General features: G+C 52.6%; 1 protein-coding gene across 1 annotated transcript; it reads right to left on the reverse strand.

Annotated features, from left to right (window-relative positions):
- Positions 1 to 1,583: 1,583 nt before the first annotated feature.
- On the reverse strand, positions 1,584 to 26,576 carry LOC147199427 (uncharacterized). The gene is made up of 4 exons (XM_086122477.1): positions 26,554 to 26,576; positions 6,094 to 7,760; positions 5,534 to 5,537; positions 1,584 to 4,832 (listed from the first exon to the last, which is right to left on the reverse strand). Exons 1-4 carry the CDS (start codon positions 26,574 to 26,576, stop codon positions 2,063 to 2,065), a joined length of 4,464 nt encoding a protein of 1,487 aa, XP_085978603.1. The 3' UTR covers positions 1,584 to 2,062.
- Between the last annotated feature and the right edge of the window lie 722 nt (positions 26,577 to 27,298).

Genomic DNA, 27,298 nt, shown 5'->3' on the forward strand with positions numbered 1-27,298 from the left:
TGACATTATTTTGTGTGCATGCATGTCACATTACAAGCAAATTCCGTTCGCATTACATGGTGCTTTTTGTTTTCTTTTGCTTTAATCTTTGACGAGAAAATAACACTCGAGAAACAAGAGCAATGGGCTGCCGTCATTTCTAAAATCGCCTTGTGTCTGTTATAAGGAAGGATGTATTACAGCTTCAACAAAGTAATATAGTTCCACTCACAGGAGCGTTTTTATGATTAAAAAAAAGAAAAAAAAGATTTTGCATCCCATTGGTTGGCTGTGTCCGTACAGCTACTGTTTGCTGTAAACACCACTGGTAAATTCAGTTTTTAAGATAACTTATTGGTGGGGATGAATTTTCTGCGGTACTCAAATGAGTTTAATAACAGAGCACAGATAATTGAATTTACAACTATTTACTGGTCAGAATGGATCTTTGATGTGGTAGCCGGGCAGTTCACTGTTCTTTGGCGTATTACAAGACACTTTATACTTTTTCCATCCCAGTGAAATAACTCTCAGCTGCACCTTAGCATGACCAGGCAAAACCAGCTATCTGTTATCAGAATCAGCATCCCAATCAGCATCATCTTTATTGGCCAAGTATGTAGAACACACAAGGAATTTGTCTCCGGTAGTACAGGCTACACTTGTATCATCATAAACAAGGACATGACAAATAAGTATGGAAGGACATTCCGCAATGTAAGGGTACCGTTATGCGGTGGTACCACCCAATGACAGCTGTGAGACAAAGTGCAAAGTATCAAGCAGAGCTAAAGTGATCAGTGGTAGAATACAATACTATAACAGTTGGGTAGTTGGTGCAGAAAATCATTGCACCATTATAAATGGTGCAATGTGTCATAGGTTAATTAAACACTCTAAATCTTCTCAAAATGTGATTGTGAGTGTGAATAGTTGTTCGTCCCTGTGTGCGATTGGCTGGCAACCAGTTCAGGGTGTACTCTGCCTACTGCTCGCCGACAGCTGGGATAGGCTTCAGCACGGACGCCACCCTCGTGAGGATAAGCGACTCAGATGATGGATGGATGGATATTATCATATATGAATATTAATATGTGTATATATTTTATATACCGCAGCTTCCATGTTCATCAGTTAAGGTGGTTCTTTGACTGGCTACAGTCCACTCACGTAACAGTTCATTATCAGGACTCAAGTGTCGTCGGCTTTCCCTACACACAGGAAGATTTTTGCTCGTAAATATTGAAAGCCGTAATAATAGGATGGTTGGCCCTGACCTTATTTCAGACACGATTATTGGAACAGATCCTCTCTTAAAACACCTAAGACAGAAAGATCATCTCATAGGACAATCTAAGACAGAAGCTACTCTGGCATTGACATCCTTGGTCAGAAAGGGGCAAAATTAGGACAAAAAGAGTCCCATTGTCTTTCTGTATTTTCCCAGCCTTACACTTTCACTGACAATTCTCTGCCATGTCTTATGCAAGGATTCTTTGGTTCTCAAGAAATAGCTCTCCTTTTCAAAAGCTTAACAAGCCTTGGTATAGCTAGAGCTACAGTAGTGTCGCTGTGGTGTGGATGCAGAGGCAGGAAGGAAGCAATCAGTCGAGTATTTTTTATTGTGTTGGGTCAAGAAAGGAACAATAGTGCAACAACGCAACCAAAAATGCAAACGTGTGAAACAGACCAGATATCTCACCATACCGCAATGATCCACCTTTCAAGTGGTCTATTTGCAAACACACACAATCCTTTTAAGAAGCTCCGCGTGGATTTCCGCTTGCTCACGTGTTGGAAACAGTCAAACTTTTCACTCATGACTTTGGTAAGATTTTCATCTTATACACAATTGCAATACACTCTTTGTAGTGAGTCACAGCATTAGTTGAAGCGCAATTCATGTGTTTCACTCTTTTGTTTGTTCTAACTTTCATGACAACAGATAATTACATTTATCTTTAGCAAGTATAACTGAATAAATGATGAGGTGCATATATGAAATATACATTATATTACAAGCATAAATAGATGGCTTTGTTCATTAAATTCAAAAGTCCTTAATTTAAATGATTTAAACACTTCACAATATCAGCGTGAGCACTGTGGTGGCGAGAATGGTGGTAAGTGAGAACATCTGGACGTGAGCTCTGTTTGACTGCGTAGCTGTGGCCAACGCTGTGTTTGCCGTTCGCACTGCAACATTTGCGGACGAGGCTGTGGCAGACGCCAGAGCTCGCATCGCGTCCGTCTCGGAGTTAAGGGGTTGGCCCGCCGTGCTTGTCGTCAAAGCCAACTCTGCCACCTGTCTGGTAAAGTCCGTGCACACCTGCCCTGTGGACGCCACAGTCAAGATCGCCAGTTGGTGCACTAACCCCCCTGAGCATTCCTGCAAGGTCCCTGTCAGCATGTTTTGCACCCTCGTCGTCAATGCTCTCCAGTCGTCATCAACCTCTTTGGCCATTTGGCGAGCATCCATTATTTCTTGCGTCGTTGCTTCTGCTGAGGTGACGTTTTGTGCAGCTCCTATTGCCCTGGACGCTATTCCAGCTGCCTCCATAGCCAGGGCGGCCAACTGCATGTCCAGAGCCGAGCCATTTTGTGATGCTGCGATGGCTACGTCAGCTGCATTTTTGGCTTTGAGTGATGCCTCAAGTCCAGCCTTCACTGTGGAGTTCAGGGTAAATTCACTATTACTCAGTGAGGTGGCGGCGCTCGCCGCTTCCTCTGCGGCAGTTAATGCGGCTCTGGCTGCTGATTCTGCCCCTGGCCCGGCTGGTGCTGCTGCTGCCGAGCTCGTTGCAGTTATAGCTGCAGCTGAAGCTGTCAAGCCGACCACTAATGAGTCTTGTGCTAAGCTAAGTGCCGTTCTTTGCGGAAGGTCTCGCATCATTTCTTTCGCTGTTTGTGTGGTTGTACTTGCAGATCTCGCTAAGAGTCTTGTGGCTTCAAAATTGTCTGTAGTTCCTGCTACAATTCCTGTTGCTTCTGCCAGCAAGGCAACCTCTTCTGCAGACTGAATTGCTGCAAACATTTCAGGTGTCAGCATAGATGACATCTGACGTGCAAACAATTCTGCAGCATTTCTGGATGTCACCACAAATTGTGTCGCGGTGTTGGAAAATTCATCTGGTCCTGCCATCACTGCTCGTCTGGCCACCGCCGCCGATTTAAGCGACACTTGTGCCGCTTCCAAATCAATGCTTCCTGACGATGATGCTGCTTCTGCCGCTTCAGCCAATGCTTCTGCCACGTCTGCCGCTCTTGCTGCGGCATCTCTAGCCTCTTGCGGCTCTGCCTCTCCATTTGAAACTGATATAGCCGCACGATTTGCTCCCTCTGCGATGTCAAAGGCGATGTTGATAAGATCGTCGAGATCCGCTCCACTCCCTGCCCGGGTAACTGTTGCGGCTGAGGCTGCGAGGGACACCGCCGCAGCTGCCAGGGAGGCTCCTCTTGAAGCTTGGATAGCTGCTGTTGGTGCTCCCGCAACTTCTGCCGCTGCGCCTGCGCTTTGTGCTGCAATTTGTACTTGTAGGAGAGATAATTCACCAGCTAATTCAGCTTCTGTATCGCCATCAGTTGGTGCCGCAGCTCGTTCTGCTGTGTCGAGTGCCGCTCGAGCCTGAGATGCTGTTTGTTCTGCCAACAAAGCTGAGCTTTTGACTGCCTCAATAGCTTGTCTTATGCTGGCCTCTACATCTACCGGAAAGTCCCCTGAATTGAGTAAAGCTTGTAGTTCTCGTGCTGCCATCTCAGCCTCTTGGTTTGCAATTCTTGCATCTTCTATGATAGATGCTGCATTTTCTGCAGCAGCACAACAAGCTGTAATATTCACTGCTAAGGCAGTTGTAGTTGCAGCTGAACTCGCGATGGTAGCTGCATTTTGCGCAGCTTCAGAGAATTGGAGTGCAATCAGGGCCAACATCCCGCTTGCTCCCTCCGCAGCTTCTTGTGCTCTTTTTGCAGAAATTTCAGACGCCTCTGCTGCACTGTTTGCTGCGGCTGCTGCTGCAGCTGCACTTATTTTGCCTTGTGAAAATAAAGATGCAGCAGTGGCTGCCTCGTTTGCAAGAAATGAAGCATCTTTTGCAGCTACTTCTGTTTGTGTTGATCCTCCTGATAACGCAGCTGTTGCTGCTGAAGCTGAGCTCGCCAATGATGCTGCTGCTGATGCAGCAGTTGTGGATGCTGCCACGGCGGTCTCTGCTGATCTTCGGATTGCAACTTCTGCTACTGTTTCAGTGACTGTGCTATCACTTGAAAGGGTGCTGTCACTGCTGAGAGTGGTATCGCTTGAGAGGGTGCTGTCACTGCTCAGGGTGCTATCACTCGAAAGGTCGCTATCACTGCTCTGTGTGCTGTCACTGGAAAGGGTGCTATCGCTTGAGAGGGTGCTGCCACTACTCAGCGGACTCTCGCTGGAAAGGGTGCTATCACTTGAAAGGGTGCTGTCATTGCTGAGTGTGCTGTCGCTGGAAAGGGCGCTATCGGTTGAGAGGGTGCTGCCACTGCTCAGTGTGCTATCACTGGAAAGCGTGCTATCGCTTGAAAGTGTGCTGTCACTGCTCAGTGTGCTGTCGCTGGAAAGGGCGCTATCAATGCTCTGTGTGCTGTCACTGGAAAGGGTGCTATCGCTCGGGAGAGTGCTGCCACTGCTCAGTGTGCTGTCACTGGAAATGGTGCTATCGCTTGAAAGGGTGATGTCACTAATCAGTGTGCTATCGCTCGAGGGTGTGCTGTCACTGCTCAGTGTGCTGTCACTCGAGAGGGTGGTGTCACTGCTGAGTGTGATGTCACTGGAAAGGGTGCTATCACTTGAAAGGGTGCTGTCACTGCTCGGTGTGCTGTCGCTGGAAAGGGTGCTATCACTTGAAAGGGTGCTGTCACTGCTCAGTGTGCTGTCACTCGAGAGGGTGCTGTCACTGCTCAGTGTGCTATCACTCGAGAGGGTGCTGTCACTGCTCAGTGTGATGTCGCTGGAAAGGGTGCTATCGCTTGAGAGGGTGCTGCCACTGCTCAGCATAATATCGCTGGAAAGGGTGCTATCACTCGAGAGGGTGCTGTCACTGCTCAGTGTGCTATCGCTCGAGAGGGTGCTGTCACTGCTCAGTGCGATGTCGCTGGAAAGGGTGCTATCGCTTGAGAGGGTGCTGCCACTGCTCAGCGTAATATCGCTGGAAAGGGTGCTATCACTTGAAAGGGTGCTGTCACTGCTTTGTGTGCTTTCGCTCGAGAGTGTGCTGTCACTGCTCAGTGTGCTGTCGCTGGAAAGGGTGCTATCGCTTGAGAGGGTGCTGTCACTGCTCAGTGTGGTATCGCTGGAAAGGGTGATGTCACTAATCAGTGTGCTATCGCTCGAGGGTGTGCTGTCACTGCTCAGTGTGCTGTCACTCGAGAGGGTGCTGTCACTGCTGAGTGTGATGTCACTGGAAAGGGTGCTATCACTTGAAAGGGTGCTGTCACTGCTCTGTGTGCTGTCGCTGGAAAGGGTGCTATCACTTGAAAAGGTGCTGTCACTGCTCAGTGTGCTATTGCTCGAGAGTGTCCTGACACTGCTCAGTGTGCTGTCGCTGGAAAGGGTGCTATCGCTTGAAAGTGTGCTGTCACTGCTCAGCGTAGTATCGCTGGAAAGGGTGCTATCACTTGAAAGGGTGCTGTCACTGCTCAGTGTGCTGTCGCTGGAAAGGGTGCTATCGCTTGAGAGGATGCTGTCACTGCTCAGTGTGCTGTCACTCGAGAGGGTGCTGTCACTGCTCAGTGTGATGTCGCTGGAAAGGGTGCTATCACTTGAAAGGGTGCTGTCACTGCTCGGTGTGCTGTCGCTGGAAAGGGTGCTATCACTTGAAAGGGTGCTGTCACTGCTCAGTGTGCTGTCACTCGAGAGGGTGCTGTCACTGCTCAGTGTGCTATCGCTCGAGAGGGTGCTGTCACTGCTCAGTGTGATGTCGCTGGAAAGGGTGCTATCGCTTGAGAGGGTGCTGCCACTGCTCAGCGTAATATCGCTGGAAAGGGTGCTATCACTCGAGAGGGTGCTGTCACTGCTCAGTGTGCTATCGCTCGAGAGGGTGCTGTCACTGCTCAGTGTGCTGTCGCTGGAAAGGGTGCTATCACTGCTCAGTGTGCTGTCACTCGAGAGGGTGCTGTCACTGCTCAGTGTGATGTCGCTGGAAAGGGTGCTATCACTTGAAAGGGTGCTGTCACTGCTCGGTGTGCTGTCACTGGAAAGGGTGCTATCGCTTGAGAGGGTGCTGTCACTGCTTTGTGTGCTGTCGCTGGAAAGGGTGCTAACGCTTGAAAGTGTGCTGCCACTGCTCAATGTACTATCACTGGAAAGTGTGCTATCGCTTGAAAGTGAGCTGTCACTGCTCAGCGTAGTATCGCTGGAAAGGGTGCTATCACTGCTCAGTGTGCTATCGCTCGAGAGTGTGCTGCTACTGCTCAGCGTAGTATCGCTGAAAAGGGTGCTATCACTTGAAAGTGTGCTCCCACTGCTCAGTGTGCTATCACTGGAAGGTGTGCTTTCGCTCGAAAGTGTGCTGCCACTGCTCAGTGTGTTATCACTCGAGAGGGTGCTGTCACTGCTCAGTGTGCTATCGCTTGATGGGGTGCTGCCACTGCTCAGCGTAGTATCGCTGGAAAGGGTGCTGTCACTTGAAAGGGTGATGTCACTGCTCAGTGTGCTATCGCTCGAGAGTGTGCTGTCACTGCTCAGTGTGCTATCACTCGAGAGGGTGCTGTCACTGCTCAGTGTGATGTCGCTGGAAAGGGTGCTATCGCTTGAGAGGGTGCTGCCACTGCTCAGCGTAATATCGCTGGAAAGGGTGCTATCACTTGAAAGGGTGCTGTCACTGCTCGGTGTGCTGTCGCTGGAAAGGGTGCTATCACTTGAAAGGGTGCTGTCACTGCTCAGTGTGCTGTCACTCGAGAGGGTGCTGTCACTGCTCAGTGTGCTATCGCTCGAGAGGGTGCTGTCACTGCTCAGTGTGATGTCGCTGGAAAGGGTGCTATCGCTTGAGAGGGTGCTGCCACTGCTCAGCGTAATATCGCTGGAAAGGGTGCTATCACTCGAGAGGGTGCTGTCACTGCTCAGTGTGCTATCGCTCGAGAGGGTGCTGTCACTGCTCAGTGTGCTGTCGCTGGAAAGGGTGCTATCGCTTGAGAGGGTGCTGTCACTGCTCAGTGTGCTGTCACTCGAGAGGGTGCTGTCACTGCTCAGTGTGATGTCGCTGGAAAGGGTGCTATCACTTGAAAGGGTGCTGTCACTGCTCGGTGTGCTGTCACTGGAAAGGGTGCTATCGCTTGAGAGGGTGCTGTCACTGCTTTGTGTGCTGTCGCTGGAAAGGGTGCTAACGCTTGAAAGTGTGCTGCCACTGCTCAATGTACTATCACTGGAAAGTGTGCTATCGCTTGAAAGTGAGCTGTCACTGCTCAGCGTAGTATCGCTGGAAAGGGTGCTATCACTGCTCAGTGTGCTATCGCTCGAGAGTGTGCTGCTACTGCTCAGCGTAGTATCGCTGAAAAGGGTGCTATCACTTGAAAGTGTGCTCCCACTGCTCAGTGTGCTATCACTGGAAGGCGTGCTTTCGCTCGAAAGTGTGCTGCCACTGCTCAGTGTGTTATCACTCGAGAGGGTGCTGTCACTGCTCAGTGTGCTATCGCTTGATGGGGTGCTGCCACTGCTCAGCGTAGTATCGCTGGAAAGGGTGCTGTCACTTGAAAGGGTGATGTCACTGCTCAGTGTGCTATCACTCGAGAGTGTGCTGTCACTGCTCAGTGTGCTATCACTCGAGAGGGTGCTGTCACTGATCAGTGTGATGTCGCTGGAAAGGGTGCTATCGCTTGAGAGGGTGCTGCCACTGCTCAGCGTAATATCGCTGGAAAGGGTGCTATCACTTGAAAGGGTGCTCTCACTGCTCGGTGTGCTGTCGCTGGAAAGGGTGCTATCACTTGAAAGGGTGCTGTCACTGCTCAGTGTGCTGTCACTCGAGAGGGTGCTGTCACTGCTCAGTGTGCTATCGCTCGAGAGGGTGCTGTCACTGCTCAGTGTGATGTCGCTGGAAAGGGTGCTATCGCTTGAGAGGGTGCTGCCACTGCTCAGCGTAATATCGCTGGAAAGGGTGCTATCACTCGAGAGGGTGCTGTCACTGCTCAGTGTGCTATCGCTCGAGAGGGTGCTGTCACTGCTCAGTGTGCTGTCGCTGGAAAGGGTGCTATCGCTTGAGAGGGTGCTGTCACTGCTCAGTGTGCTGTCACTCGAGAGGGTGCTGTCACTGCTCAGTGTGATGTCGCTGGAAAGGGTGCTATCACTTGAAAGGGTGCTGTCACTGCTCGGTGTGCTGTCACTGGAAAGGGTGCTATCGCTTGAGAGGGTGCTGTCACTGCTTTGTGTGCTGTCGCTGGAAAGGGTGCTAACGCTTGAAAGTGTGCTGCCACTGCTCAATGTACTATCACTGGAAAGTGTGCTATCGCTTGAAAGTGAGCTGTCACTGCTCAGCGTAGTATCGCTGGAAAGGGTGCTATCACTGCTCAGTGTGCTATCGCTCGAGAGGGTGCTGCCACTGCTCAGCGTAATATCGCTGGAAAGGGTGCTATCACTTGAAAGGGTGCTGTCACTGCTCGGTGTGCTGTCGCTGGAAAGGGTGCTATCACTTGAAAGGGTGCTGTCACTGCTCAGTGTGCTGTCACTCGAGAGGGTGCTGTCACTGCTCAGTGTGCTATCGCTCGAGAGGGTGCTGTCACTGCTCAGTGTGATGTCGCTGGAAAGGGTGCTATCGCTTGAGAGCGTGCTGCCACTGCTCAGCGTAATATCGCTGGAAAGGGTGCTATCACTCGAGAGGGTGCTGTCACTGCTCAGTGTGATGTCGCTGGAAAGGGTGCTATCGCTTGAGAGGGTGCTGCCACTGCTCAGCGTAATATCGCTGGAAAGGGTGCTATCACTTGAAAGGGTGCTGTCACTGCTTTGTGTGCTTTCGCTCGAGAGTGTGCTGTCACTGCTCAGTGTGCTGTCGCTGGAAAGGGTGCTATCGCTTGAGAGGGTGCTGTCACTGCTCAGTGTGGTATCGCTGGAAAGGGTGATGTCACTAATCAGTGTGCTGTCACTCGAGAGGGTGCTGTCACTGCTGAGTGTGATGTCACTGGAAAGGGTGCTATCACTTGAAAGGGTGCTGTCACTGCTCTGTGTGCTGTCGCTGGAAAGGGTGCTATCACTTGAAAAGGTGCTGTCACTGCTCAGTGTGCTGTCGCTGGAAAGGGTGCTATCGCTTGAGAAGGTGCTGTCACTGCTCAGTGTGCTATCGCTCGAGAGTGTGCTGACACTGCTCAGTGTGCTGTCGCTGGAAAGGGTGCTATCGCTTGAAAGTGTGCTGTCACTGCTTAGCGTAGTATCGCTGGAAAGGGTGCTATCACTTGAAAGGGTGCTGTCACTGCTCAGTGTGCTGTCGCTGGAAAGGGTGCTATCGCTTGAGAGGATGCTGTCACTGCTCAGTGTGCTGTCACTCGAGAGGGTGCTGTCACTGCTCAGTGTGATGTCGCTGGAAAGGGTGCTATCGCTTGAGAGGGTGCTGTCACTGCTCGGTGTGCTGTCACTGGAAAGGGTGCTATCGCTTGAGAGGGTGCTGTCACTGCTTTGTGTGCTGTCGCTGGAAAGGGTGCTAACGCTTGAAAGTGTGCTGCCACTGCTCAATGTACTATCACTGGAAAGTGTGCTATCGCTTGAAAGTGAGCTGTCACTGCTCAGCGTAGTATCGCTGGAAAGGGTGCTATCACTGCTCAGTGTGCTATCGCTCGAGAGTGTGCTGCTACTGCTCAGCGTAGTATCGCTGAAAAGGGTGCTATCACTTGAAAGTGTGCTCCCACTGCTCAGTGTGCTATCACTGGAAGGCGTGCTTTCGCTCGAAAGTGTGCTGCCACTGCTCAGTGTGTTATCACTCGAGAGGGTGCTGTCACTGCTCAGTGTGCTATCGCTTGATGGGGTGCTGCCACTGCTCAGCGTAGTATCGCTGGAAAGGGTGCTGTCACTTGAAAGGGTGATGTCACTGCTCAGTGTGCTATCGCTCGAGAGTGTGCTGTCACTGCTCAGTGTGCTATCACTCGAGAGGGTGCTGTCACTGCTCAGTGTGATGTCGCTGGAAAGGGTGCTAGCGCTTGAGATGGTGCTGCCACTGCTCAGCGTAATATCGCTGGAAAGGGTGCTATCACTTGAAAGGGTGCTGTCACTGCTCGGTGTGCTGTCGCTGGAAAGGGTGCTATCACTTGAAAGGGTGCTGTCACTGCTCAGTGTGCTGTCACTCGAGAGGGTGCTGTCACTGCTCAGTGTGCTATCGCTCGAGAGGGTGCTGTCACTGCTCAGTGTGATGTCGCTGGAAAGGGTGCTATCGCTTGAGAGGGTGCTGCCACTGCTCAGCGTAATATCGCTGGAAAGGGTGCTATCACTTGAAAGGGTGCTCTCACTGCTCGGTGTGCTGTCGCTGGAAAGGGTGCTATCACTTGAAAGGGTGCTGTCACTGCTCAGTGTGCTGTCACTCGAGAGGGTGCTGTCACTGCTCAGTGTGCTATCGCTCGAGAGGGTGCTGTCACTGCTCAGTGTGATGTCGCTGGAAAGGGTGCTATCGCTTGAGAGGGTGCTGCCACTGCTCAGCGTAATATCGCTGGAAAGGGTGCTGTCACTCGAGAGGGTGCTGTCACTGCTCAGTGTGCTATCGCTCGAGAGGGTGCTGTCACTGCTCAGTGTGATGTCGCTGGAAAGGGTGCTATCGCTTGAGAGGGTGCTGCCACTGCTCAGCGTAATATCGCTGGAAAGGGTGCTCTCGCTTGAGAGGGTGCTGTCACTGCTCAGTGTGCTGTCACTCGAGAGGGTGCTGTCACTGCTCAGTGTGATGTCGCTGGAAAGGGTGCTATCACTTGAAAGGGTGCTGTCACTGCTCGGTGTGCTGTCACTGGAAAGGGTGCTATCGCTTGAGAGGGTGCTGTCACTGCTTTGTGTGCTGTCGCTGGAAAGGGTGCTAACGCTTGAAAGTGTGCTGCCACTGCTCAATGTACTATCACTGGAAAGTGTGCTATCGCTTGAAAGTGAGCTGTCACTGCTCAGCGTAGTATCGCTGGAAAGGGTGCTATCACTGCTCAGTGTGCTATCGCTCGAGAGTGTGCTGCTACTGCTCAGCGTAGAATCGCTGAAAAGGGTGCTATCACTTGAAAGTGTGCTCCCACTGCTCAGTGTGCTATCACTGGAAGGCGTGCTTTCGCTTGAAAGTGTGCTGCCACTGCTCAGTGTGTTATCACTCGAGAGGGTGCTGTCACTGCTCAGTGTGCTATCGCTTGATGGGGTGCTGCCACTGCTCAGCGTAGTATCGCTGGAAAGGGTGCTGTCACTTGAAAGGGTGATGTCACTGCTCAGTGTGCTATCGCTCGAGAGTGTGCTGTCACTGCTCAGTGTGCTATCACTCGAGAGGGTGCTGTCACTGCTCAGTGTGATGTCGCTGGAAAGGGTGCTAGCGCTTGAGATGGTGCTGCCACTGCTCAGCGTAATATCGCTGGAAAGGGTGCTATCACTTGAAAGGGTGCTGTCACTGCTCGGTGTGCTGTCGCTGGAAAGGGTGCTATCACTTGAAAGGGTGCTGTCACTGCTCAGTGTGCTGTCACTCGAGAGGGTGCTGTCACTGCTCAGTGTGCTATCGCTCGAGAGGGTGCTGTCACTGCTCAGTGTGATGTCGCTGGAAAGGGTGCTATCGCTTGAGAGGGTGCTGCCACTGCTCAGCGTAATATCGCTGGAAAGGGTGCTATCACTCGAGAGGGTGCTGTCACTGCTCAGTGTGCTATCGCTCGAGAGGGTGCTGTCACTGCTCAGTGTGCTGTCGCTGGAAAGGGTGCTATCACTGCTCAGTGTGCTGTCACTCGAGAGGGTGCTGTCACTCGAGAGGGTGCTGTCACTGCTCAGTGTGATGTCGCTGGAAAGGGTGCTATCACTTGAAAGGGTGCTGTCACTGCTCAGTGTGCTGTCACTGGAAAGGGTGCTATCGCTTGAGAGGGTGCTGTCACTGCTTTGTGTGCTGTCGCTGGAAAGGGTGCTAACGCTTGAAAGTGTGCTGCCACTGCTCAATGTACTATCACTGGAAAGTGTGCTATCGCTTGAAAGTGAGCTGTCACTGCTCAGCGTAGTATCGCTGGAAAGGGTGCTATCACTGCTCAGTGTGCTATCGCTCGAGAGTGTGCTGCTACTGCTCAGCGTAGTATCGCTGAAAAGGGTGCTATCACTTGAAAGTGTGCTCCCACTGCTCAGTGTGCTATCACTGGAAGGGGTGCTTTCGCTCGAAAGTGTGCTGCCACTGCTCAGTGTGTTACCACTCGAGAGGGTGCTGTCACTGCTCAGTGTGCTATCGCTTGATGGGGTGCTGCCACTGCTCAGCGTAGTATCGCTGGAAAGGGTGCTGTCACTTGAAAGGGTGATGTCACTGCTCAGTGTGCTATCGCTCGAGAGTGTGCTGTCACTGCTCAGTGTGCTATCACTCGAGAGGGTGCTGTCACTGCTCAGTGTGATGTCGCTGGAAAGGGTGCTATCGCTTGAGAGGGTGCTGCCACTGCTCAGCGTAATATCGCTGGAAAGGGTGCTATCACTTGAAAGGGTGCTGTCACTGCTCGGTGTGCTGTCGCTGGAAAGGGTGCTATCACTTGAAAGGGTGCTGTCACTGCTCAGTGTGCTGTCACTCGAGAGGGTGCTGTCACTGCTCAGTGTGCTATCGCTCGAGAGGGTGCTGTCACTGCTCAGTGTGATGTCGCTGGAAAGGGTGCTATCGCTTGAGAGGGTGCTGCCACTGCTCAGCGTAATATCGCTGGAAAGGGTGCTGTCACTGCTCAGTGTGCTGTCACTCGAGAGGGTGCTGTCACTGCTCAGTGTGCTATCGCTCGAGAGGGTGCTGTCACTGCTCAGTGTGATGTCGCTGGAAAGGGTGCTATCGCTTGAGAGGGTGCTGCCACTGCTCAGCGTAATATCGCTGGAAAGGGTGCTGTCACTCGAGAGGGTGCTGTCACTGCTCAGTGTGCTATCGCTCGAGAGGGTGCTGTCACTGCTCAGTGTGATGTCGCTGGAAAGGGTGCTATCGCTTGAGAGGGTGCTGCCACTGCTCAGCGTAATATCGCTGGAAAGGGTGCTATCACTCGAGAGGGTGCTGTCACTGCTCAGTGTGCTATCGCTCGAGAGGGTGCTGTCACTGCTCAGTGTGCTGTCGCTGGAAAGGGTGCTATCGCTTGAGAGGGTGCTGTCACTGCTCAGTGTGCTGTCACTCGAGAGGGTGCTGTCACTGCTCAGTGTGATGTCGCTGGAAAGGGTGCTATCACTTGAAAGGGTGCTGTCACTGCTCGGTGTGCTGTCGCTGGAAAGGGTGCTATCGCTTGAGAGGGTGCTGTCACTGCTCAGTGTGCTGTCACTCGAGAGGGTGCTGTCACTGCTCAGTGTGATGTCGCTGGAAAGGGTGCTATCACTTGAAAGGGTGCTGTCACTGCTCGGTGTGCTGTCGCTGGAAAGGGTGCTAACGCTTGAAAGTGTGCTGCCACTGCTCAATGTACTATCACTGGAAAGTGTGCTATCGCTTGAAAGTGAGCTGTCACTGCTCAGCGTAGTATCGCTGGAAAGGGTGCTATCACTGCTCAGTGTGCTATCGCTCGAGAGTGTGCTGCTACTGCTCAGCGTAGTATCGCTGAAAGGGGTGCTATCACTTGAAAGTGTGCTCCCACTGCTCAGTGTGCTATCACTGGAAGGCGGGCTTTCGCTCGAAAGTGTGCTGCCACTGCTCAGTGTGTTATCACTCGAGAGGGTGCTGTCACTGCTCAGTGTGCTATCGCTTGATGGGGTGCTGCCACTGCTCAGCGTAGTATCGCTGGAAAGGGTGCTGTCACTTGAAAGGGTGATGTCACTGCTCAGTGTGCTATCGCTCGAGAGTGTGCTGTCACTGCTCAGTGTGCTATCACTCGAGAGGGTGCTGTCACTGCTCAGTGTGATGTCGCTGGAAAGGGTGCTAGCGCTTGAGATGGTGCTGCCACTGCTCAGCGTAATATCGCTGGAAAGGGTGCTATCACTTGAAAGGGTGCTGTCACTGCTCGGTGTGCTGTCGCTGGAAAGGGTGCTATCACTTGAAAGGGTGCTGTCACTGCTCAGTGTGCTGTCACTCGAGAGGGTGCTGTCACTGCTCAGTGTGCTATCGCTCGAGAGGGTGCTGTCACTGCTCAGTGTGATGTCGCTGGAAAGGGTGCTATCGCTTGAGAGGGTGCTGCCACTGCTCAGCGTAATATCGCTGGAAAGGGTGCTATCACTCGAGAGGGTGCTGTCACTGCTCAGTGTGCTATCGCTCGAGAGGGTGCTGTCACTGCTCAGTGTGCTGTCGCTGGAAAGGGTGCTATCACTGCTCAGTGTGCTGTCACTCGAGAGGGTGCTGTCACTCGAGAGGGTGCTGTCACTGCTCAGTGTGATGTCGCTGGAAAGGGTGCTATCACTTGAAAGGGTGCTGTCACTGCTCAGTGTGCTGTCACTGGAAAGGGTGCTATCGCTTGAGAGGGTGCTGTCACTGCTTTGTGTGCTGTCGCTGGAAAGGGTGCTAACGCTTGAAAGTGTGCTGCCACTGCTCAATGTACTATCACTGGAAAGTGTGCTATCGCTTGAAAGTGAGCTGTCACTGCTCAGCGTAGTATCGCTGGAAAGGGTGCTATCACTGCTCAGTGTGCTATCGCTCGAGAGTGTGCTGCTACTGCTCAGCGTAGTATCGCTGAAAAGGGTGCTATCACTTGAAAGTGTGCTCCCACTGCTCAGTGTGCTATCACTGGAAGGGGTGCTTTCGCTCGAAAGTGTGCTGCCACTGCTCAGTGTGTTACCACTCGAGAGGGTGCTGTCACTGCTCAGTGTGCTATCGCTTGATGGGGTGCTGCCACTGCTCAGCGTAGTATCGCTGGAAAGGGTGCTGTCACTTGAAAGGGTGATGTCACTGCTCAGTGTGCTATCGCTCGAGAGTGTGCTGTCACTGCTCAGTGTGCTATCACTCGAGAGGGTGCTGTCACTGCTCAGTGTGATGTCGCTGGAAAGGGTGCTATCGCTTGAGAGGGTGCTGCCACTGCTCAGCGTAATATCGCTGGAAAGGGTGCTATCACTTGAAAGGGTGCTGTCACTGCTCGGTGTGCTGTCGCTGGAAAGGGTGCTATCACTTGAAAGGGTGCTGTCACTGCTCAGTGTGCTGTCACTCGAGAGGGTGCTGTCACTGCTCAGTGTGCTATCGCTCGAGAGGGTGCTGTCACTGCTCAGTGTGATGTCGCTGGAAAGGGTGCTATCGCTTGAGAGGGTGCTGCCACTGCTCAGCGTAATATCGCTGGAAAGGGTGCTGTCACTGCTCAGTGTGCTGTCACTCGAGAGGGTGCTGTCACTGCTCAGTGTGCTATCGCTCGAGAGGGTGCTGTCACTGCTCAGTGTGATGTCGCTGGAAAGGGTGCTATCGCTTGAGAGGGTGCTGCCACTGCTCAGCGTAATATCGCTGGAAAGGGTGCTGTCACTCGAGAGGGTGCTGTCACTGCTCAGTGTGCTATCGCTCGAGAGGGTGCTGTCACTGCTCAGTGTGATGTCGCTGGAAAGGGTGCTATCGCTTGAGAGGGTGCTGCCACTGCTCAGCGTAATATCGCTGGAAAGGGTGCTATCACTCGAGAGGGTGCTGTCACTGCTCAGTGTGCTATCGCTCGAGAGGGTGCTGTCACTGCTCAGTGTGCTGTCGCTGGAAAGGGTGCTATCGCTTGAGAGGGTGCTGTCACTGCTCAGTGTGCTGTCACTCGAGAGGGTGCTGTCACTGCTCAGTGTGATGTCGCTGGAAAGGGTGCTATCACTTGAAAGGGTGCTGTCACTGCTCGGTGTGCTGTCGCTGGAAAGGGTGCTATCGCTTGAGAGGGTGCTGTCACTGCTCAGTGTGCTGTCACTCGAGAGGGTGCTGTCACTGCTCAGTGTGATGTCGCTGGAAAGGGTGCTATCACTTGAAAGGGTGCTGTCACTGCTCGGTGTGCTGTCGCTGGAAAGGGTGCTAACGCTTGAAAGTGTGCTGCCACTGCTCAATGTACTATCACTGGAAAGTGTGCTATCGCTTGAAAGTGAGCTGTCACTGCTCAGCGTAGTATCGCTGGAAAGGGTGCTATCACTGCTCAGTGTGCTATCGCTCGAGAGTGTGCTGCTACTGCTCAGCGTAGTATCGCTGAAAGGGGTGCTATCACTTGAAAGTGTGCTCCCACTGCTCAGTGTGCTATCACTGGAAGGCGGGCTTTCGCTCGAAAGTGTGCTGCCACTGCTCAGTGTGTTATCACTCGAGAGGGTGCTGTCACTGCTCAGTGTGCTATCGCTTGATGGGGTGCTGCCACTGCTCAGCGTAGTATCGCTGGAAAGGGTGCTGTCACTTGAAAGGGTGATGTCACTGCTCAGTGTGCTATCGCTCGAGAGTGTGCTGTCACTGCTCAGTGTGCTATCACTCGAGAGGGTGCTGTCACTGCTCAGTGTGATGTCGCTGGAAAGGGTGCTAGCGCTTGAGATGGTGCTGCCACTGCTCAGCGTAATATCGCTGGAAAGGGTGCTATCACTTGAAAGGGTGCTGTCACTGCTCGGTGTGCTGTCGCTGGAAAGGGTGCTATCACTTGAAAGGGTGCTGTCACTGCTCAGTGTGCTGTCACTCGAGAGGGTGCTGTCACTGCTCAGTGTGCTATCGCTCGAGAGGGTGCTGTCACTGCTCAGTGTGATGTCGCTGGAAAGGGTGCTATCGCTTGAGAGGGTGCTGCCACTGCTCAGCGTAATATCGCTGGAAAGGGTGCTATCACTCGAGAGGGTGCTGTCACTGCTCAGTGTGCTATCGCTCGAGAGGGTGCTGTCACTGCTCAGTGTGCTGTCGCTGGAAAGGGTGCTATCGCTTGAGAGGGTGCTGTCACTGCTCAGTGTGCTGTCACTCGAGAGGGTGCTGTCACTGCTCAGTGTGATGTCGCTGGAAAGGGTGCTATCACTTGAAAGGGTGCTGTCACTGCTCGGTGTGCTGTCACTGGAAAGGGTGCTATCGCTTGAGAGGGTGCTGTCACTGCTTTGTGTGCTGTCGCTGGAAAGGGTGCTAACGCTTGAAAGTGTGCTGCCACTGCTCAATGTACTATCACTGGAAAGTGTGCTATCGCTTGAAAGTGAGCTGTCACTGCTCAGCGTAGTATCGCTGGAAAGGGTGCTATCACTGCTCGGTGTGCTGTCGCTGGAAAGGGTGCTATCACTTGAAAGGGTGCTGTCACTGCTCAGTGTGCTGTCACTCGAGAGGGTGCTGTCACTGCTCAGTGTGCTATCGCTCGAGAGGGTGCTGTCACTGCTCAGTGTGATGTCGCTGGAAAGGGTGCTATCGCTTGAGAGGGTGCTGCCACTGCTCAGCGTAATATCGCTGGAAAGGGTGCTATCACTCGAGAGGGTGCTGTCACTGCTCAGTGTGCTATCGCTCGAGAGGGTGCTGTCACTGCTCAGTGTGCTGTCGCTGGAAAGGGTGCTATCGCTTGAGAGGGTGCTGTCACTGCTCAGTGTGCTGTCACTCGAGAGGGTGCTGTCACTGCTCAGTGTGATGTCGCTGGAAAGGGTGCTATCACTTGAAAGGGTGCTGTCACTGCTCGGTGTGCTGTCACTGGAAAGGGTGCTATCGCTTGAGAGGGTGCTGTCACTGCTTTGTGTGCTGTCGCTGGAAAGGGTGCTAACGCTTGAAAGTGTGCTGCCACTGCTCAATGTACTATCACTGGAAAGTGTGCTATCGCTTGAAAGTGAGCTGTCACTGCTCAGCGTAGTATCGCTGGAAAGGGTGCTATCACTGCTCAGTGTGCTATCGCTCGAGAGTGTGCTGCTACTGCTCAGCGTAGTATCGCTGAAAAGGGTGCTATCACTTGAAAGTGTGCTCCCACTGCTCAGTGTGCTATCACTGGAAGGGGTGCTTTCGCTCGAAAGTGTGCTGCCACTGCTCAGTGTGTTATCACTCGAGAGGGTGCTGTCACTGCTCAGTGTGCTATCGCTTGATGGGGTGCTGCCACTGCTCAGCGTAGTATCGCTGGAAAGGGTGCTGTCACTTGAAAGGGTGATGTCACTGCTCAGTGTGCTATCGCTCGAGAGTGTGCTGTCACTGCTCAGTGTGCTATCACTCGAGAGGGTGCTGTCACTGCTCAGTGTGATGTCGCTGGAAAGGGTGCTAGCGCTTGAGATGGTGCTGCCACTGCTCAGCGTAATATCGCTGGAAAGGGTGCTATCACTTGAAAGGGTGCTGTCACTGCTCGGTGTGCTGTCGCTGGAAAGGGTGCTATCACTTGAAAGGGTGCTGTCACTGCTCAGTGTGCTGTCACTCGAGAGGGTGCTGTCACTGCTCAGTGTGCTATCGCTCGAGAGGGTGCTGTCACTGCTCAGTGTGATGTCGCTGGAAAGGGTGCTATCGCTTGAGAGGGTGCTGCCACTGCTCAGCGTAATATCGCTGGAAAGGGTGCTATCACTCGAGAGGGTGCTGTCACTGCTCAGTGTGCTATCGCTCGAGAGGGTGCTGTCACTGCTCAGTGTGCTGTCGCTGGAAAGGGTGCTATCGCTTGAGAGGGTGCTGTCACTGCTCAGTGTGCTGTCACTCGAGAGGGTGCTGTCACTGCTCAGTGTGATGTCGCTGGAAAGGGTGCTATCACTTGAAAGGGTGCTGTCACTGCTCGGTGTGCTGTCACTGGAAAGGGTGCTATCGCTTGAGAGGGTGCTGTCACTGCTTTGTGTGCTGTCGCTGGAAAGGGTGCTAACGCTTGAAAGTGTGCTGCCACTGCTCAATGTACTATCACTGGAAAGTGTGCTATCGCTTGAAAGTGAGCTGTCACTGCTCAGCGTAGTATCGCTGGAAAGGGTGCTATCACTGCTCAGTGTGCTATCGCTCGAGAGTGTGCTGCTACTGCTCAGCGTAGTATCGCTGAAAAGGGTGCTATCACTTGAAAGTGTGCTCCCACTGCTCAGTGTGCTATCACTGGAAGGGGTGCTTTCGCTCGAAAGTGTGCTGCCACTGCTCAGTGTGTTATCACTCGAGAGGGTGCTGTCACTGCTCAGTGTGCTATCGCTTGATGGGGTGCTGCCACTGCTCAGCGTAGTATCGCTGGAAAGGGTGCTGTCACTTGAAAGGGTGATGTCACTGCTCAGTGTGCTATCGCTCGAGAGTGTGCTGTCACTGCTCAGTGTGCTATCACTCGAGAGGGTGCTGTCACTGCTCAGTGTGATGTCGCTGGAAAGGGTGCTATCGCTTGAGAGGGTGCTGCCACTGCTCAGCGTAATATCGCTGGAAAGGGTGCTATCACTTGAAAGGGTGCTGTCACTGCTCGGTGTGCTGTCGCTGGAAAGGGTGCTATCACTTGAAAGGGTGCTGTCACTGCTCAGTGTGCTGTCACTCGAGAGGGTGCTGTCACTGCTCAGTGTGCTATCGCTCGAGAGGGTGCTGTCACTGCTCAGTGTGATGTCGCTGGAAAGGGTGCTATCGCTTGAGAGGGTGCTGCCACTGCTCAGCGTAATATCGCTGGAAAGGGTGCTATCATTCGAGAGGGTGCTGTCACTGCTCAGTGTGCTATCGCTCGAGAGGGTGCTGTCACTGCTCAGTGTGCTGTCGCTGGAAAGGGTGCTATCGCTTGAGAGCGTGCTGTCACTGCTCAGTGTGCTGTCACTCGAGAGGGTGCTGTCACTGCTCAGTGTGATGTCGCTGGAAAGGGTGCTATCACTTGAAAGGGTGCTGTCACTGCTCGGTGTGCTGTCACTGGAAAGGGTGCTATCGCTTGAGAGGGTGCTGTCACTGCTTTGTGTGCTGTCGCTGGAAAGGGTGCTAACGCTTGAAAGTGTGCTGCCACTGCTCAATGTACTATCACTGGAAAGTGTGCTATCGCTTGAAAGTGAGCTGTCACTGCTCAGCGTAGTATCGCTGGAAAGGGTGCTATCACTGCTCGGTGTGCTGTCGCTGGAAAGGGTGCTATCACTTGAAAGGGTGCTGTCACTGCTCAGTGTGCTGTCACTCGAGAGGGTGCTGTCACTGCTCAGTGTGCTATCGCTCGAGAGGGTGCTGTCACTGCTCAGTGTGATGTCGCTGGAAAGGGTGCTATCGCTTGAGAGGGTGCTGCCACTGCTCAGCGTAATATCGCTGGAAAGGGTGCTATCACTCGAGAGGGTGCTGTCACTGCTCAGTGTGCTATCGCTCGAGAGGGTGCTGTCACTGCTCAGTGTGCTGTCGCTGGAAAGGGTGCTATCGCTTGAGAGGGTGCTGTCACTGCTCAGTGTGCTGTCACTCGAGAGGGTGCTGTCACTGCTCAGTGTGATGTCGCTGGAAAGGGTGCTATCACTTGAAAGGGTGCTGTCACTGCTCGGTGTGCTGTCACTGGAAAGGGTGCTATCGCTTGAGAGGGTGCTGTCACTGCTTTGTGTGCTGTCGCTGGAAAGGGTGCTAACGCTTGAAAGTGTGCTGCCACTGCTCAATGTACTATCACTGGAAAGTGTGCTATCGCTTGAAAGTGAGCTGTCACTGCTCAGCGTAGTATCGCTGGAAAGGGTGCTATCACTGCTCAGTGTGCTATCGCTCGAGAGTGTGCTGCTACTGCTCAGCGTAGTATCGCTGAAAAGGGTGCTATCACTTGAAAGTGTGCTCCCACTGCTCAGTGTGCTATCACTGGAAGGGGTGCTTTCGCTCGAAAGTGTGCTGCCACTGCTCAGTGTGTTATCACTCGAGAGGGTGCTGTCACTGCTCAGTGTGCTATCGCTTGATGGGGTGCTGCCACTGCTCAGCGTAGTATCGCTGGAAAGGGTGCTGTCACTTGAAAGGGTGATGTCACTGCTCAGTGTGCTATCGCTCGAGAGTGTGCTGTCACTGCTCAGTGTGCTATCACTCGAGAGGGTGCTGTCACTGCTCAGTGTGATGTCGCTGGAAAGGGTGCTATCGCTTGAGAGGGTGCTGCCACTGCTCAGCGTAATATCGCTGGAAAGGGTGCTATCACTTGAAAGGGTGCTGTCACTGCTCGGTGTGCTGTCGCTGGAAAGGGTGCTATCACTTGAAAGGGTGCTGTCACTGCTCAGTGTGCTGTCACTCGAGAGGGTGCTGTCACTGCTCAGTGTGCTATCGCTCGAGAGGGTGCTGTCACTGCTCAGTGTGATGTCGCTGGAAAGGGTGCTATCGCTTGAGAGGGTGCTGCCACTGCTCAGCGTAATATCGCTGGAAAGGGTGCTATCACTCGAGAGGGTGCTGTCACTGCTCAGTGTGCTATCGCTCGAGAGGGTGCTGTCACTGCTCAGTGTGCTGTCGCTGGAAAGGGTGCTATCGCTTGAGAGCGTGCTGTCACTGCTCAGTGTGCTGTCACTCGAGAGGGTGCTGTCACTGCTCAGTGTGATGTCGCTGGAAAGGGTGCTATCACTTGAAAGGGTGCTGTCACTGCTCGGTGTGCTGTCACTGGAAAGGGTGCTATCACTCGAGAGGGTGCTGTCACTGCTCAGTGTGCTATCGCTCGAGAGGGTGCTGTCACTGCTCAGTGTGATGTCGCTGGAAAGGGTGCTATCGCTTGAGAGGGTGCTGCCACTGCTCAGCGTAATATCGCTGGAAAGGGTGCTATCACTTGAAAGGGTGCTGTCACTGCTTTGTGTGCTTTCGCTCGAGAGTGTGCTGTCACTGCTCAGTGTGCTGTCGCTGGAAAGGGTGCTATCGCTTGAGAGGGTGCTGTCACTGCTCAGTGTGGTATCGCTGGAAAGGGTGATGTCACTAATCAGTGTGCTATCGCTCGAGGGTGTGCTGTCACTGCTCAGTGTGCTGTGACTCGAGAGGGTGCTGTCACTGCTGAGTGTGATGTCACTGGAAAGGGTGCTATCACTTGAAAGGGTGCTGTCACTGCTCTGTGTGCTGTCGCTGGAAAGGGTGCTATCACTTGAAAAGGTGCTGTCACTGCTCAGTGTGCTGTCGCTGGAAAGGGTGCTATCGCTTGAGAAGGTGCTGTCACTGCTCAGTGTGCTATCGCTCGAGAGTGTGCTGACACTGCTCAGTGTGCTGTCGCTGGAAAGGGTGCTATCGCTTGAAAGTGTGCTGTCACTGCTCAGCGTAGTATCGCTGGAAAGGGTGCTATCACTTGAAAGGGTGCTGTCACTGCTCAGTGTGCTGTCGCTGGAAAGGGTGCTATCGCTTGAGAGGATGCTGTCACTGCTCAGTGTGCTGTCACTCGAGAGGGTGCTGTCACTGCTCAGTGTGATGTCGCTGGAAAGGGTGCTATCACTTGAAAGGGTGCTGTCACTGCTCGGTGTGCTGTCACTGGAAAGGGTGCTATCGCTTGAGAGGGTGCTGTCACTGCTTTGTGTGCTGTCGCTGGAAAGGGTGCTAACGCTTGAAAGTGTGCTGCCACTGCTCAATGTACTATCACTGGAAAGTGTGCTATCGCTTGAAAGTGAGCTGTCACTGCTCAACGTAGTATCGCTGGAAAGGGTGCTATCACTGCTCAGTGTGCTATCGCTCGAGAGTGTGCTGCTACTGCTCAGCGTAGTATCGCTGAAAAGGGTGCTATCACTTGAAAGTGTGCTCCCACTGCTCAGTGTGCTATCACTGGAAGGCGTGCTTTCGCTCGAAAGTGTGCTGCCACTGCTCAGTGTGTTATCACTCGAGAGGGTGCTGTCACTGCTCAGTGTGCTATCGCTTGATGGGGTGCTGCCACTGCTCAGCGTAGTATCGCTGGAAAGGGTGCTGTCACTTGAAAGGGTGATGTCACTGCTCAGTGTGCTATCGCTCGAGAGTGTGCTGTCACTGCTCAGTGTGCTATCACTCGAGAGGGTGCTGCCACTCCTCAGTGTGATGTCGCTGGAAAGGGTGCTATCGCTTGAGAGGGTGCTGCCACTGCTCAGCGTAATATCGCTGGAAAGGGTGCTATCACTTGAAAGGGTGCTGTCACTGCTCGGTGTGCTGTCGCTGGAAAGGGTGCTATCACTTGAAAGGGTGCTGTCACTGCTCAGTGTGCTGTCACTCGAGAGGGTGCTGTCACTGCTCAGTGTGCTATCGCTCGAGAGGGTGCTGTCACTGCTCAGTGTGATGTCGCTGGAAAGGGTGCTATCGCTTGAGAGGGTGCTGCCACTGCTCAGCGTAATATCGCTGGAAAGGGTGCTATCACTCGAGAGGGTGCTGTCACTGCTCAGTGTGCTATCGCTCGAGAGGGTGCTGTCACTGCTCAGTGTGATGTCGCTGGAAAGGGTGCTATCGCTTGAGAGGGTGCTGCCACTGCTTAGCGTAATATCGCTGGAAAGGGTGCTATCACTTGAAAGGGTGCTGTCACTGCTTTGTGTGCTTTCGCTCGAGAGTGTGCTGTCACTGCTCAGTGTGCTGTCGCTGGAAAGGGTGCTATCGCTTGAGAGGGTGCTGTCACTGCTCAGTGTGGTATCGCTGGAAAGGGTGATGTCACTAATCAGTGTGCTATCGCTCGAGGGTGTGCTGTCACTGCTCAGTGTGCTGTCACTCGAGAGGGTGCTGTCACTGCTGAGTGTGATGTCACTGGAAAGGGTGCTATCACTTGAAAGGGTGCTGTCACTGCTCTGTGTGCTGTCGCTGGAAAGGGTGCTATCACTTGAAAAGGTGCTGTCACTGCTCAGTGTGCTGTCGCTGGAAAGGGTGCTATCGCTTGAGAAGGTGCTGTCACTGCTCAGTGTGCTATCGCTCGAGAGTGTGCTGACACTGCTCAGTGTGCTGTCGCTGGAAAGGGTGCTATCGCTTGAAAGTGTGCTGTCACTGCTTAGCGTAGTATCGCTGGAAAGGGTGCTATCACTTGAAAGGGTGCTGTCACTGCTCAGTGTGCTGTCGCTGGAAAGGGTGCTATCGCTTGAGAGGATGCTGTCACTGCTCAGTGTGCTGTCACTCGAGAGGGTGCTGTCACTGCTCAGTGTGATGTCGCTGGAAAGGGTGCTATCGCTTGAGAGGGTGCTGCCACTGCTCAGTGTGATGTCGCTGGAAAGGGTGCTATCGCTTGAGAGGGTGCTGCCACTGCTCAGCGTAATATCGCTGGAAAGGGTGCTATCACTTGAAAGGGTGCTGTCACTGCTTTGCGTGCTTTCGCTCGAGAGTGTGCTGTCACTGCTCAGTGTGCTGTCGCTGGAAAGGGTGCTATCACTTGAAAGGGAGCTGTCACTGCTCAGTGTGCTATCGCTCGAGAGTGTGCTGTCACTGCTCAGTGTGCTGTCGCTGGAAAGGGTGCTATCACTTGCAAGGGTGCTGTCACTGCTCGGTGTGCTGTCACTGGAAAGGGTGCTATCACTTGAAAGGGAGCTGTCACTGCTCAGTGTGCTATCGCTCGAGAGTGTGCTGTCACTGCTTCGTGTTCTGTCGCTGGAAAGGGTGCTATCGCTTGAAAGTGTGCTGCCACTGCTCAATGTACTATCACTGGAAAGTGTGCTATCGCTCGAGAGTGTGCTGTCACTGCTCAGTGTGCTGTCACTGGAAAGGGTGCTATCACTTGAAAGGGTGCTGTCACTGCTCAGTGTGCTGTCGCTGGAAAGGGTGCTATCACTTGAAAGGGTGCTGTCACTGCTCGGTGTGCTGTCACTGGAAAGGGTGCTATCGCTTGAAAGTGTGCTGTCACTACTCAGTGTAGTATCGCTGGAAAGGGTGCTATCACTTGAAAGGGTGATGTCACTGCTTTGTGTGCTTTCGCTCGAGAGTGTGCTCTCACTGCTCAGTGTGCTGTCACTGGAAAGGGTGCTATCGCTTGAAAGTGTGCTGTCACTGCTCAGTGTGCTATCGCTTGAGAGGGTGGTGCTACTGCTCAGCGTAGTATCGCTGGAAATGGTGCTATCACTTGAAAGGGTGCTGTCACTGCTCAGTGTGCTGTCACTGGAAATGGTGCTATCACTTGAAAGGGTGCTGTCACTTCTTTGTGTGCTTTCGCTCGAGAATGTGCTATCGCTTGAAAGTGTGATGTCACTGCTCAGTGTGCTATCGCTTGAGAGGGTGCTGCTACTGCTCAGCGTAGTATCGCTGAAAAGGGTGCTATCACTTGAAAGTGTGCTCCCACTGCTCAGTGTGCTATCACTGAAAAGCGTGCTTTCGCTCGAAAGTGTGCTGCCACTGCTCAGTGTATTATCACTCGAGAGGGTGCTGTCACTGCTCATTGTGCTATCGCTTGATGGGGTGCTGCCACTGCTCAGCGTAGTATCGCTGGAAAGGGTGCTGTCACTTGAAAGGGTGATGTCACTGCTCAGTGTGCTATCGCTCGAGAGTGTGCTGTCACTGCTCAGTGTGCTATCACTCGAGAGGGTGCTGTCACTGCTCAGTGTGATGTCGCTGGAAAGGGTGCTATCGCTTGAGAGGGTGCTGCCACTGCTCAGCGTAGTATCGCTGGAAAGGGTGCTATCACTTGAGAGGGTGCTGTCACTGGAAAGGGTGCTATCGCTCGAGGGGGTGTTATCACTACTTTGCGTGCTTTCGCTGGAGAGCGTGCTCTCACTTGAAAATGTGCTTTCACTGCTCTCTGTAGCATCACTAGAAAGTGTCGTTTTTGTGGTGTCACTGGTATATGGAGTCGTATGTGTTGTGTAATGTTTAGGCGGGCAAGGCTTAATTTCATAATAAACTGAGTCATTATCTTCATCTTTGTCGCCATGGTTATGCCGGCAAGGCATTCGTTCTTCATGTTTGAATTCAGGAGTATGTTCGCAAGGTTTTTGTTCTTTTTTACTAGAGTCTGTTTTATGCTGGCAGGGGGTTTGTTCTTCATGGGTGGAGTCACGACTATGCCGGCAAAGAGCTTGTTCTTCATGAGTGAAGTCAGGGGTATGCCGGCAAGGAGTTTGTGCTTCATGTGTGGAGTCACGGACATGCCGGCATGGCATTTCTTCTTCATGGGTCGAGTCTTCAGTATGCGGCCAAGAGATATTTTCTTCATGTGTGGGGTCTTGTGTGTGTGAGCAAGGGGGAAGTTTCTTTCCTGTGATGTCATGGTTTAGCGTGTCATCGGTATACCTTCTATTTGTTGTGTCGTAGTGGTTTGGAGTCTCTGAGGGAAATTTAAGAATACGCTGGATTGCTTCAGATGATAAAAATGTCGCATCTCGGTCGTCTGCTTGAATGTCAGGCTGTCCTTGGCTCCAATGGTTGGCTTCTGGTCCTAAATTCTCCTCAGTCAGGCTTGACCGTTTTCTCCTTGTTGGAAGGCTGATGCTCCCTGTGTTAATGTGTTGACAGCAGTGTTATATACTGACTTTTTACTTACTGTTTGTTCCATGTTAATTGGGAGTGTGCTGACTTACTAACAAGCAGAAGGACAACGGTGAACATTTTCAAAGTGATCATTCTGGCAGATGATGTCCTGTAAAGAGTAAATACATGAGTGTCAGAATGACTGCTGCATTAATTATCCACCAATTTTCTACCATTAATTTGGGTCGTGGGGTCAGCAGCTTTTGCATGGAAAGCCAGACTTCCGTCTCTTCAGCCACTTATTCCAACCCATGAGATCCCATGGTGTTTCCAGGCCAGCTAAGAGGCATAGTTTCTCCAATGTGTCCTGGGTCGTCCCAGGCCTTCCTATTGATAGGATGGGCCTGGAACACCTCACCGGGGGAGGCGTCCAGGAGGCATCCTACAGACTCCCGGGCCACCTCATCTGGCCCCTCTCAACTTGGAGAAGCAGCGACTCAACTCCAAATCCCTCTTGGATGACCAAGCTTCTCACCCTATGTCTAATGGAGAGCCCAGACACCAGGCAGAGGAAACTTATATTGGCCACTTGTATCTGGGATCTTGTCCTTTTAGTCACGACCCAAAACTCACGACCATGAGTGATGGTAGAAACAAAGAGCTTACTCTTCACCAGATCAGATCGATATAGATTCCGCATCACAGCAAATGCTGCACTGCCTGTTGATCTCACGCTCCATCCTACCCTTACTTGTGAACAAGATCCCAAGATACCTCTACCTGAGGCAGGATATCACCCCCGATACTTCACCCCATCCTTTTCCAACTGAGGTCCATAGTCTCAGATTTTCAAGAGTTGATTTTCATCCCAACTGCTTCACACTTGCAAACCGCTCCCATGACAGTTGTAGATCTGTGGACATTTTAGTTCACGAGCAAAGACAAGATGAAAATTATGATTTCTTGACTTCGATTACTGCTCTTCAACCAAGTTCTCATGTAATTCACAGCAAAATAATGCTAGGTGGGAAGTTGCCAGTCACGGGATAGAAGTAAACACTTTAAATGGCCATGGTTTGCACGAGGCCCAGTTGAAAGAGAAGCTTTGATATCTGGATATGTTTTTGCAATTTTGAAAGGGGAAAAAACTTCCTTATGCTTGA

This window comes from Hippocampus guttulatus, chromosome 10, assembly GCF_054856545.1.
Source record: "Hippocampus guttulatus isolate MCC_2025c chromosome 10, RoL_Hgut_1.0, whole genome shotgun sequence".
NCBI classification, from domain to species: domain Eukaryota; kingdom Metazoa; phylum Chordata; class Actinopteri; order Syngnathiformes; family Syngnathidae; genus Hippocampus; species Hippocampus guttulatus.

Coding starts and splice junctions, on each gene's coding strand:
- LOC147199427 (XM_086122477.1), bottom strand. CDS start 26,576: ATGCCTCCTGGACGCCTCCCCCG. Junction 7,761..26,553: donor CCTCCTGGACGCCTCCCCCG/GTGAGGTGTTCC, acceptor CTCGAGTGATAG/CACACTGAGCAGTGACAGCA.